The 12,150-nt window shown below is 36.0% G+C and overlaps 3 protein-coding genes across 6 annotated transcripts in view; 2 read left to right on the forward strand and 1 right to left on the reverse strand.

Moving 5' to 3' along the window:
• Positions 1 to 4,500: 4,500 nt before the first annotated feature.
• On the forward strand, positions 4,501 to 6,632 carry LOC131436039 (iduronate 2-sulfatase). The gene is made up of 3 exons (XM_058604472.1): positions 4,501 to 4,775; positions 4,830 to 6,027; positions 6,090 to 6,632. Exons 1-3 carry the CDS (start codon positions 4,563 to 4,565, stop codon positions 6,224 to 6,226), a joined length of 1,548 nt encoding a protein of 515 aa, XP_058460455.1. The 5' UTR covers positions 4,501 to 4,562; the 3' UTR covers positions 6,227 to 6,632.
• Positions 6,633 to 6,732: 100 nt separating this feature from the next.
• LOC131436041 (WW domain-containing oxidoreductase) lies at positions 6,733 to 8,435 on the reverse strand. Its single transcript, XM_058604473.1, has one exon. The coding sequence runs from the start codon at positions 8,189 to 8,191 to the stop codon at positions 6,971 to 6,973; it is 1,221 nt and encodes a 406-aa protein (XP_058460456.1). The 5' UTR covers positions 8,192 to 8,435; the 3' UTR covers positions 6,733 to 6,970.
• A 1,912-nt stretch (positions 8,436 to 10,347) lies between these two features.
• The window catches only part of LOC131439064 (probable inactive tRNA-specific adenosine deaminase-like protein 3), a 43,761-nt gene continuing 41,958 nt past the window's right edge, over positions 10,348 to 12,150 (forward strand). For 2 of the 4 annotated variants that reach the window (XR_009231051.1, XM_058609605.1), the window contains exons 1-3: positions 10,348 to 10,596; positions 10,784 to 11,028; positions 11,092 to 11,270. The gene's annotated coding sequence lies outside the window, so the exon portion shown is untranslated. The remainder of the gene's footprint in view (positions 10,597 to 10,783; positions 11,029 to 11,091; positions 11,271 to 12,150) is intronic. The other 2 variants (XR_009231050.1, XM_058609604.1) reach the window with 1 other exon arrangement.

Here is a 12,150-nt window from a genome sequence, read left to right on the forward strand (position 1 = left end):
GTATTAAATCTGAATCCTGCATGAAATTCGCATGGACATATACAAATCAATACACTACAGGTAATTCTGTATGAACGGCAACTCTGTTGGTAAATGAAAAAATAAACACAGTTTAGATGACAGACAGGATGTTTTTGATAGGGTAACGTGGCGCCATCATGACACATGTGAGTACTGTCCCAAATAAAGGAATATTCGAAATGACCGTTAAGATGATTGAAGAATCTAATTTGAGTGTCCTGTCTGTTAGTCTGTGGAACTATTGCATCACGAAAAATTATTTTTATAAGAATTTACTCATACTGTCATGTCTGTTAGTCTGTTGTATTACGGCTCTCTATAGTCCAATCCACGTGCGAATGTGTTGGTGTAGCTATTCTCGGCAGTTGAAAGGTTAATGCTAGTGTGAGTATGTCGAAATAACCCAGTGAATTTTTTCGAGCCGCATCGTGCCAATTATTGAAGACATATATGCAATAAAAACCACTGCAATGCCAAGAGAACAGTTGAGAAAGACATAAAATCGTTCATGAAACTCTATATCACGCAATGGAACTGTCTTCTACTTGGTTCATTAGTTCATAGCTTTCGAAATTCTATATGCATTTTTCGCAGTGTATGAATATGAGTTAAAAATGTTTTACCTCAGTGTAAAATTGAACCCACAACAAACTTTGACTTCGGCTCGCACACATTCTAATTTCGTATATGAATAGATCTGCGCACTCTGCATCGGTGTGAGTAACTGAGACGTCAAATTGCTAAATTGCAAAAAAACAGAACCCAATAAATTGAATATATGACTTGATGGCGAACCTTCCGACAGCCGGCGGTCCGGAGTTTTACGAGTTTCGAAAGAATTTTCGTAGTTTAGTAGGAAGCACATATTAATACAAAACGCGATCAAATTCTCGGTACCCGGCTACCCAGAGCAATAAACACATGAAAATATTATAAGTAATAAGTAAATCACATTATCTATCATGATAAATACTGATCATTTCCTCGCGCCACTAACACCACTCCTTTCCTGTGACACTTGTGGTGATGCAGATAACTCCTCGGTCACTAGTAGTAACAATTGTTGAACACTATGATTTCTCTAAGATGGCTACACTGATTTTCAAAAATTTAGAATCTAATGAAATGGTTAACAATGTATTAGGCGAATTAAACTAACTTCGGTTATACCGATTTCCGAATTCCGTTTCCGAAAGTATCGGGAATAGAGAAGCCAAAACGAGTTTAATAAACGAAAATTCAAATTTCAATAAACTTATGGTCCCATACAAAATTGTAATTGTAAATTACAGGGTGATGAGTTTTTAAAATTCAAACCGTTACAGAAGATGACGATACCAAAAAATCTTCAAAGTTGGGCTCAAAACTATTTCAAAACTAATTCAATTTAGTATGACAATTCATGGATATACGAACTAATTCTGGTTATGCTGGTCTCTGAATACCGTTTCTGTAAGTACCATAAATAATGACAAAAACTTTAAAGAGAAACTCACTTCTACATCACATGGAATGTTTAATCGATTGTGTCACACGCTTAAATTGAAAAATAATTTTAAGGTTTCATACAATTTCTATCTTCGATTCGTCTTGCAATTCCAAAATTTTAATAACAATTCATTTTGAACGACGGTTAATTTGAATTCAATTTCATGAAAATCGATTCAGATATTTATGAGAATTCGTAGAGTTCTTTTTTGTGTTCTGTATCAATATTTTCGGTACAATTTATTTTGCTCATTTAACTCTGTAATTCCGAAACCGTATGTCAGACCTAGATTAAATTCAAAACATTCGACTGTTCGTGATCCCTCAGTCGGGAGTATGTGAGGTACTGACTCATGCAGTCCAACTTCTTCTGTACATATGATAGGTGGTTCCTCAAGCAACTGTTGCAATACGTGGTTCATAGGCCGTCTCCACGTCCGCACGTATGCAGTACATTCCTTTCGAAAACATGGTCTAGGCGACGACACGACCTGCCACTCGTCTATCGAAACTGTATCTCAAATTTAACTACCCCTCAGTAACTGGTAATGTCAAAATGAAATCGCTTGAAAAAAAATTGAAACTGGCTACACAAGTTGCTAAATTATTGATTTTGAATAACAGTAACCATATCCTTGGTTACTGCAAATTGAAGATTTGAGCAATGTAAACAAAACAAACTGCAAAATGGATATTTTATTACGAAAATTTAAAATGGATTCAACGGCTGCCTCGAGTGGAAGATCCCTTCTGTGCAGTAAATTGCAAGTTCTCCAGCATTATTACCTGTCATAGAAGTGGACCAATCAGTCGGTCTTGATGCGTGATGTATGCATAAAGAGATGCACCATATTGCGTGTTCCTCTTATCAAATCACATTTGCGACTACAAATTAGTCGATTTGTACGACTACAGAGTACTGTTGTGTTTGGAAAGAATATATTCTAACTGACTTGGAACTCACTTATTCCATGCTACTAACGATAAATTCTACTAGTAGTAATAGGATATTCGAAAAGCAGTGAACTGATCTTGAAATGATCAAATGTACTGCCCTGCCCCGTATTCGAATAAAATAAATTTAGTCAATGATTTATGAGCGTTTTCTTTCAATTCTCATTTGTTCATTGCATTGAAATATGCCAATTTTTAATATTTTATTAAATGTACAATGATACATGTCACCAGTTAACGTTTGTAAACGATTCAAACGGGTAAATCAACATAAAATTGAACAATGAAAAAAGATTCGTATACGAACGTTAAATGATGATCTCACCCAAAGTGACAATTCAAAAAATTTAATCCGAAATGTTGGCAGTTTTGTTAGCTTTTCAATCTGGTTACAGGCACTTTACCCTCACCGGATACATCAGCGAGGCTATATCGATTTGGGTTTGGTTTCAGCAAGATAACGGTCCTTAAAATTCGTTGCATTATTGAAAAAAAAAATACATTCAATATCAGCTACTTTGTACACGTGCACCGAGATTCCACGTGACGCGGGCAGATGTTGCCGGAAGGCAGATACTAGTTTCTGGGTATGGATAAGATATCTGGTGTGATTCTTGCTGGCTGTATATGTCCAACTCTAGGAGCAAAAACAAAACATTCCTATATTCATAGTTCACAAATAAAATTTAAGCACTCACCTTTACTATATCTTGCACTGATTATGGCTGTAGAATTTGGATGCTTAACTTTCTTAAGTTACTACTATAAAGTGGCACTGAGGCCGCAAAAATTGAATTATTTCAATTGACACTTCTTCAAAATGTTTGTTTATTTCTTTGGGGCTCCTTGGTAACTTGTTCGTAGCAACTTAAACAGTGTTGCTGAAGAAGAACATTTTTATCATTATCAAGGGGTCGCTCTATTTGTGGTAACTGGCGGTAAATCGCTCACAGGCACTTTTCATTTCATTTTTTCTTCGGAGTGCCTGGTCGTGTCGTCGGTCTAGGTCTTGTGGCTATGGTGGGCAACCGATCTAATGAGCGTTTTGAAGATGGTAAATTTAGTGCGGTGGCGTATTTTACGCGATCGAATAGTCCATGCATGAACAATTTTCTACCAAATTCTACTATCAGTGCAAAAAAATTTCTGTATAGACTTTCGGAAACTCATACCACTGGAGTCAATCTTCGAATCACGCCTTCCGAAGCAATATTAAACGAGACACACCTTGTCGTAACCCTCTCCGTGACTCGAAAACGTCCCAGATACTGCGACGTAACACAACACTGTCGATCTTTGCTTTGACCAATCGGGGCAGCATGAATCAAAGGTAACATTAAAGATACAACGAAAAAGCAACCGAGAAGCTTCTTATCTGCTTCCTCATCTAGTTATTACGGTTCCAATCAAAGTTCTAATAATTCCTCGGTACACATTAGAGGTCGTCAGGTTTATATAGTAAATAATGTAATATATTGTCAAGGTAGAAACGGAATTACTGAGCGAAAAACAAGCATGCGAAATGAGGCTTACAGGTTCGCAGTTTCCAAAATTTGCTATTGATTTCTATTCAATTATAGTTCATGACAAAAACGGCATTACTCAGAATATTGTTATTTTTCTTCGTCGTAAATTACTAGAAAAATAAATACACTTAACTAACTTTGAAACTATGTTGAAAATATCAAACATGGAAATTAGGATATATCTAATAACCATATTAACATACGTTGGGATACATTTTCAATATCACGATGATAAGGTGTATTCGGGCCGTTCTTGCACTAATCTACTCACGACTAATTCCGCAATGACCTTCATTTGAATGCAAGGATTAAAGTATTTATGTTTTCATTTGATACCATCATTTCATGGATTATTCTAACATTACGGTAATAAACCCAGGACTTTTATCTTTTAACTATGCCTCATTCTATCGGACAAGGACAAAGTGTAACGAAAAAATAATATGTAATGTTATAGCTGTATGCATTCCCTGCACTTTTATCCTTGAAGAATGGGGGTTTAGAATCAGCTGTGAAGTAAGAATCGCAAAACAAAGTGAGCGAAATCGAAGTTCTGGCAGTAATTTTTAGACAATGAATCGTATCGGAGCATGTATAATTTTTCACCTGGTGATAACTGGTGTTTTCGAGTCAACGGCTCAAATTGTGAAGCGCCATAATGTATTACTGCTGGTGTTGGACGATTTTCGACCGGCAATACGGGAATTTGGCGATGAAAACGCAATAACACCAAATATCGACTCGCTGGCAAAAAATGGCTACATGTTCACAAATATGTTCGCACAGGTATGCTGTTAATTCAATTAGAAGACATCGAAAATTGAAAATCTGTATTTTCAGCAATCTATTTGTGCTCCGAGTAGAAATTCGTTCCTCACTGGACGTAGACCAGATACGACCAAATTATATGACTTTTATAGTTACTGGAGAGAGTCTGTTGGAAACTTCACTACTATTCCTCAGTACTTTAAAGAGAATGGTTATCGCACTCAGTCCATAGGTAAAATATTTCATCCTGGAGTATCATCGAATTACTCAGACGATTTTCCGGTGAGTTGGAACGAGATTCCTTATCATCCTCCCACGGAAGAGTTCATGAATAAACCAACGTGCATTGATAAATCATCGGGAAACCTTAGGAAAAATCTACTTTGTCCAGTTGTGCTGAAGTTGCAACCTGATGAAACTTTACCTGATATACAGAGCACGTTAGAAGCAAAAAGATTTTTAACAGAGCACCGTAACACCAGCACCCCGTTCTTTTTAGCGGTCGGATTTCATAAGCCACATATCCCGTTTAAGTTTCCTTTAAAATATTTGGATTTGCATGATGTTAGAAAATTCAAAACTTTTGACCTTGACTATCCTCCAAATGGTTTGCCCTTTGTGGCATGGAGCTCTTATTTGGATATTAGAAGTCGGGACGACATGAAAGCTTTGAACATAAGCTTCCCGTTTGGACCGATTCGAGAATCCGTCAAGATGAAGATTCGACAGCATTATTACGCATCTATAAGTTATGTAGATGATCTCATTGGACAACTAATGAAGGATGTAGATTTAGATAACACGATTATTCTTCTAACGTCGGATCACGGTTGGTCATTAGGTGAACATGCTGAATGGTCTAAATTTAGTAACTACGACGTAGCTTTGAATGTTCCACTAATTGTCCATAGTCCGGATATTCCGACCAAGCCGGAAAACAAGATAGACAGAATAGTTGAATTATTGGATCTTTTTCCAACGATGGTGGACTTGGCAGGATTACCGCCAATTGAAAGCTGCGGAACGAATGTTAATTTGGAAACCTGCGTGGAAGGTAAATCATTACTTCCGTATCTTGCTGGTGCACCCACGGACGATTCCATTGAGGAGGCTTTCAGTCAGTATCCACGTCCTGGAACGTATCCCTCCGTTTATCCAAATAGCGACAAGCCAAAGTTATACCAAATAAAAATAATGGGATATAGTATTCGCAACAGGCGGTTTCGGTATACTGCGTGGGTACGGTTTGATCCAGTCACGTTTACAAAAGGTAAAAATATCATATGCAGTAGTTTACTCATTTGTAAATATGAATCATTTTTGCACACACAGATTGGACTAAAATATACGGCGAAGAATTGTATGATCACAGCATCGATCCTCAAGAGAACGTGAACCTTGCGAATCGACCACAGCTGATACAAATAAAATCGTTTCTTATGTCTCGACTTCAAACGAAATTCAACTGACAAATTGCAACATGTTTGTAATCACCGTTCATCACGAAAGTGACAATTTTGTGTTATAGAAATCAGTTTTTCACACTAAAATTTAGTCTTATAGTAATAAGATCCATGTTAGTTTGCTTGGCATTTTTGAGCATCAATTGATAGTAATGTAAACTCAAAAACGGAAGTAACATGATTAACCATTGCGCAGGTTTGTGCTGACCATGTTAATTTAGGCATTCTTCAACTACCTGCCGAAATCTAACATTTGCTGAAATTTTACAAAGTAATAAAAATATTGAAGCCCGTAATTGAAAAAGGTTGAGTATAGGAACCTGAATGGTATTGGAACTTATCATTCTAACAGTAACCATAGCATAGTGTACTGCCAATATAAACAATAAAATAAACTATATTCGAAATTCAACTTATATTGATATCACTCTTTGAAAATACTATAAAGATTCACTTGATAATCGACAATGTGTAACATATTTTCAAAATGGCGCATTTTGTTTAAACCGCTTTAATGTTTGTTTTTAACGCATGGTAAGCTTAGTTATTGGAGCTGAGATATTTTAGTTGGATTCTTCAAAACATTGGCAAATTCGTACACAATGTATATTTCAATAAAAACAATGCATATTTCAATAATAGTATGAGGTTGGGTTAAAACAATGCATATTTCAATAATAGTATGAGGTTGAGTTAAAACATGTAAAGCAGTACATTAATTAAAAAAAGTTCAACGATTTATACCTCCAATCAGTTCATGATACGATTGATCAAACTTTCACTGAGTTCCCAAAGAACTTGCTGCTTGTGTTCGCTTTTCGCGTTACGACCAGGATCACAAATGTAGCAATTGTTGAAATAAAGTCCCGTAAGGCCGTTCAACTCATGAGCGGTAGCGCAATAAATGGAAGTACTGGCAGCTTGCTGAAGTGATTTAGTGAATGGCCTAACGATGGTAAAAAGCAACCTGTAGAACCACCAGTTGCGAGCGATTTGCGAAGAAACCATATTGCCTGGATGCAGTACGAACACAGAGATTCCGCGACTTTTCCAACGTTTGGCTAATTCAAATGCGAATAAAACATTACATAGTTTTGCGTTATTGTAGGCCGCCATACTCCAAAATTTGTTCAAAGGAGGAGAGAGGTTACTTTCTGTGATATCACTTGTCTTAAGCATACTAAAACGATGTGATTCGGATGAGACCACTACCACCCTCGACGTGTGATCCAGGATATCAGATAGTAAGCTTGTCAAATAAAAATGCGATAAATGGGACACTTGGAATGTTGTTTCCAATCCATCTTCTGTTGTGCTGTGCGGTAGGGCAAAAACTCCAGCATTCAAAATAAGCATATCTATGTGTTTATATTGAGCTCTAATTTGCTGTGCACATTCTTTAGTTGACCGCAAGCTGGCCAAATCTAGTTTTATAAATTTACATTTCTTTCCTGCTGTCTCTTTCTCATTCATTATTTTTAAAATTGCCTCTGCAGTTGCCTTTTCATTTCGACAAGCAAATATAACTTCACATCCATGCAGGGCTAAAGAACGTGCAGTTTCAAATCCGATTCCAGCGTTGGCACCCGTAACTAGTGCGATTTTTCCACTGAGATCTCGTCCATGCAATATTTGAAGCGCGTTCGTTCCACTGTCAAATCGTTGACGCAACTCCCCAACCGTTTGGGGAGATTCTTCAATCGCAAAAGCCAGTCTGGGGTCAGTGTATGATTTTCTTTGAGTAGCTTCTTCGGTGAAAATAATCTTCCCAGTAGAGTCTTCGATATGTTTGCTCCATCCAAGTGGGAGCTCTCCAGAGACACGTTTCATTTTTCCTGTTCTCGGATGAGTCCACTGGGTAGTTTTGCTTTGGTGGTTAACATAGTAAACAAACCCATCGTTTGTAGCACGTTCTTCCCAGGCTGGTGGCAGTTCGTCCTCGGAATCCGATTCAGGAAGAGGAACAGGCATTTCGCTGAACTTTCACTTGGATTTGTTATACTACAATGAAAAGTCAACATTTACTACTCGATTAACCGGTTTAGAGTACACCTATCGCATATTTGTATGGCACATAAACATTAAAAAAAAACATAAACATAAATCGAAAATGAATCGTTTACTGATGAACTTTTTTTGCAACGGGGGTCAACCATCATTTCGAATAAATGATCGTCGAAATCATAATACCCAGTAATTACAGACATCGAACATTAGGTTTTAGGTTTCTTACCGTCACTGCTAACCTCAATCGAATGAACACATTTTGACAGTTCAGCAGTGCTGTATGTAAACAGAGATTCTTTTGTTTGTCTGTTAATAATTTGGATGAGACCGTTCACGGTCCTAAATAGAGTTTTAAAACATTTGTTCACGATTGGATACGGTTTGTTTTTGAGATTTATGAAATAAAAGTGACTAGTTGCAAAGTGTAAAGATGATTGTTTAAGATGTGTTCTTCGATTTTTGTATAAGCTTTTTTTCTCTCTCTCTCTCTTTTGGCTCAGTCCTATCGGTCCATAAAGCTTTGTTTAAGCTTGTTTGTAAAAAGTACCGCTGAACTGTCAAGGATGAATTCTTGTTCATTTGTGACGTTCGCGATAAAAAATCTAATAACGTGCGCGATTGCGTGCAAATTATTTTCAGTGCACTAGTACAGTCCCTCTAAGAACAATAAATCGTTCAACGGGATGTCGATTCGGGACTTTCGTTTGCCGATTTTGAAACATAAAATTTGCAGATACGCATTCCTAAAATACAGATTTTTCTTTTTTCGCACAGATAAATACCGGTTTTCAATATTTGTGTTTGGGTGCATAGAATTGAACCAGATAATATAAAATATAATAAGTTGGAGCCCGGTTGGACTAGTTTTACTGAAGAATTTTGGAAGGTTCGAATTACCTATTTTTTAAATCAACACTACATACCTGTAGAATACTTCTACTTCGCGTAAAATAACAACACATTTTCCTTTTATATGAAGAAAACACTCAATTTTCACACTATTCTTGTAGGTAAGAAAACAACAACAAACCGTTCCAACAACGAGTATATCGTTCAGTATGATGTTCGACAAACGCTCAAAGCCTAACAAGATCTAACCGCTTTCTCAGTGGGGAGGAATAGACGAAAACGAACGGTTTCAGTTGACGCCATCTTGAGAGATTTTAGGTTCGATTCTCTCACAATAACTTGTCGGTTTATCTAAAATACAGCAGATAGTGTTTTAAGACATCAAGTGGAAGTAATTTTCACAATTTGAAAGTTACACTCTCATTGAACCTAACTCAAAATTGAGTGACACATCACCCAAATTCATAAAAAGTGCACTACTCTAAACTTGAGTTACCACCTATCTACTCATTTTTGCGTTAAGGGACGAAATTGTCAAAACTTGAGTAATTTTTACTCAAGATAAGAAAAAAATATTTTGTTCAAAATTTGAGTAAGTTCAACTCAAAATTTGAGTTCCCTGCTCTCAAAATGAAAAAAAATTTCTTCGGTAATTTTCACATACAAAGTTATTCTTCTTGCTTTTGAATGCGCAAAATAGTGATTCAAAACCGTTTCCTTTTGAACGGTTTGGAGTACAAATTGAATTGTTTCGATCCTTATGTTGCGCTTTTCACTCCTTATGTTGCGCTTTTCACTAAGCATAATTGAAACCACAAAACATCTATGATTGACGTTGATTCATGTTTTTAAAACCGGATCTAGAAACGGCAATAGAAAACGACATATTCTTGCATTCTTTATTTCGATAAGAATATTCCGAGAATGAAAACGCACTGAACTGACAGAAATATTTTTTTTCACTCAAATGTTTAAAAACTCAACGCTTACTCTGATGTATGAATAAATGCGAGAGAACTCATGACAACAAGTTTATTTTACCTAAATCCATACTTAAATTTTGACATATTGTTCCAGTTTATGAATTTGAATATTCGCAACTCAAACCATGAGTTATGTTTAAAGAGTGTATACGATGAGTATAAAAACATGCCCAACGTAATCGGAGTACTTTCAAATGGCTGGTGCTAACATACCGGTGTCAGATGGCTTGTTTCAGTGCAATTTCCGCTACACCGATGTAAAGCAATTTTTGACAACGGCCACCGGAATGAATTTTTCGTTCGACAAGTTTCAATTCGATCCTACGCATAGATTCCATTTTCATTGATAAAATTAATACTCTATCTGACAAAATAACAGTTTTACGCTCAATTAATAATTTGCTGATCACAGTATATGCACTATTATTCGAGTATGTGCCTTAGCAGATTACGAAAACGGCAAAGGAAAATTACAATGAATATTTCTGGTTAGATCGTTCGTCAAAACAAAAGGATGACGTTGGATGTGATGATTGGGTAAGAGAATTTACATAGTTGTTTACAAAGACTTGATATGGATTAATCTAATTGTTAATTACTGTCCACTTTCAGGTTTGTACAATTTTTTATTGCTCGAAATGTATATTATAAATTAAATTATTAGATGCTGTGCATATTTCAATATATCAGAACCTGTTTTTTTCTGTCGTGCAATTCATAACAGAGTTGTAATAGTTCACGTGCTGGCTTGTTGGTTAGTTCATATATCCAGAAAAAGACATTTCAATAACATTGGAACTGGCAATTCAAGCAAAAAATAAGAGATTACATGATATTTTGAATTTGAATAATATTATCAGAATTTACAATCAGTCATACTTGAGGCTCGAAGCATAAATAACATACTTGATTTATGCTCGAAGTTACAACGGGCGGCATAAAAGTAGCGCAACGATTCCATAACTAATCGTGAGTACATTAGTTATGTATTACAAAACATTGTAACATCGACTAAACTTGCTCGTTTTTAAGGAGTTATCATAACATTTCTATCTGTCCAACGTTGGATCCGCTCTAGTACGAAAAAATACAGAGATTTCGACAGACTAAAATCATAACAAAACTATGCAAAAAAAATCAAAACCAATTCGAAAAACAAACGAGTAAGCTGAATTAATGGAGATTTGGAATAATTCTATGAATTGGAAATGGTAATAGCAATAGCTTAATAAAGCGTCTACTGGTAAGCATTAGGTAAATTTATGTTGAGAGGAGCCAGCATGACGTGAAGAATAAGAGGATCATCAATTACAAAGCCTACCTGTGCTCAAAAAGCAAACAGTGACATCAAATGCGCGGTCTGGTGAGAAATGGGTGCGTAAATGCTCCTAAAATTATGTATAACGTAAATTGCGCATTTCACACAATCACAGTATCATAGATCAAGTAAATTTAGATTTACCACTGTACAGAGACACCGACAGCGGTGTAATTTTTCTAATAGTTACTATGGTTGTGTGAAATGTGCAGGCAACTTTATAAATACATTTTAGGACATATATGCACCCATTATTCGCCAGACTTTTTTTTATGTCACGGGTTGCTCAATTCCCATACTATTTAACTGGGAAATCTTTTTGGGATTTCATTTATGACAGTATGTATTGGAGAAAAGTACACCAACTTCGTACTAGAGGCGCTGTCAGTTTCTCCGTACAGTGGGAAATCGAGGTTTGCCTAATTTATGCTGTGTCCTACAATCTGTTTTTCTGTTTTAATAGACGACACAGTTTTTTTTGTTTCAATAGGCGAATGATCACAATGTTACAACTACAAATCGTTGATCTCACTAAAAAAAATATGCGCTTAGATTTGAAGAATTTCAATAGTTTAGTTGAATATCGTCTGTTAAATACTTAACCATTAAGTTGGGGGAACATTTGAGCTGTATTAGATCTGGTCTTATAGAATAGCAATACATATTTTTTATTGTGACTATTTATAGGAGTTATACATTTTCCATTGCAAATAACTAACTCGGGATATAATTTGTGAAGACCAACCATTAGTACAATAATTATGAATATTCAT

The sequence above is a fragment of the Malaya genurostris genome, chromosome 3 (genome assembly GCF_030247185.1).
Source record: "Malaya genurostris strain Urasoe2022 chromosome 3, Malgen_1.1, whole genome shotgun sequence".
Lineage (NCBI taxonomy): Eukaryota > Metazoa > Arthropoda > Insecta > Diptera > Culicidae > Malaya > Malaya genurostris.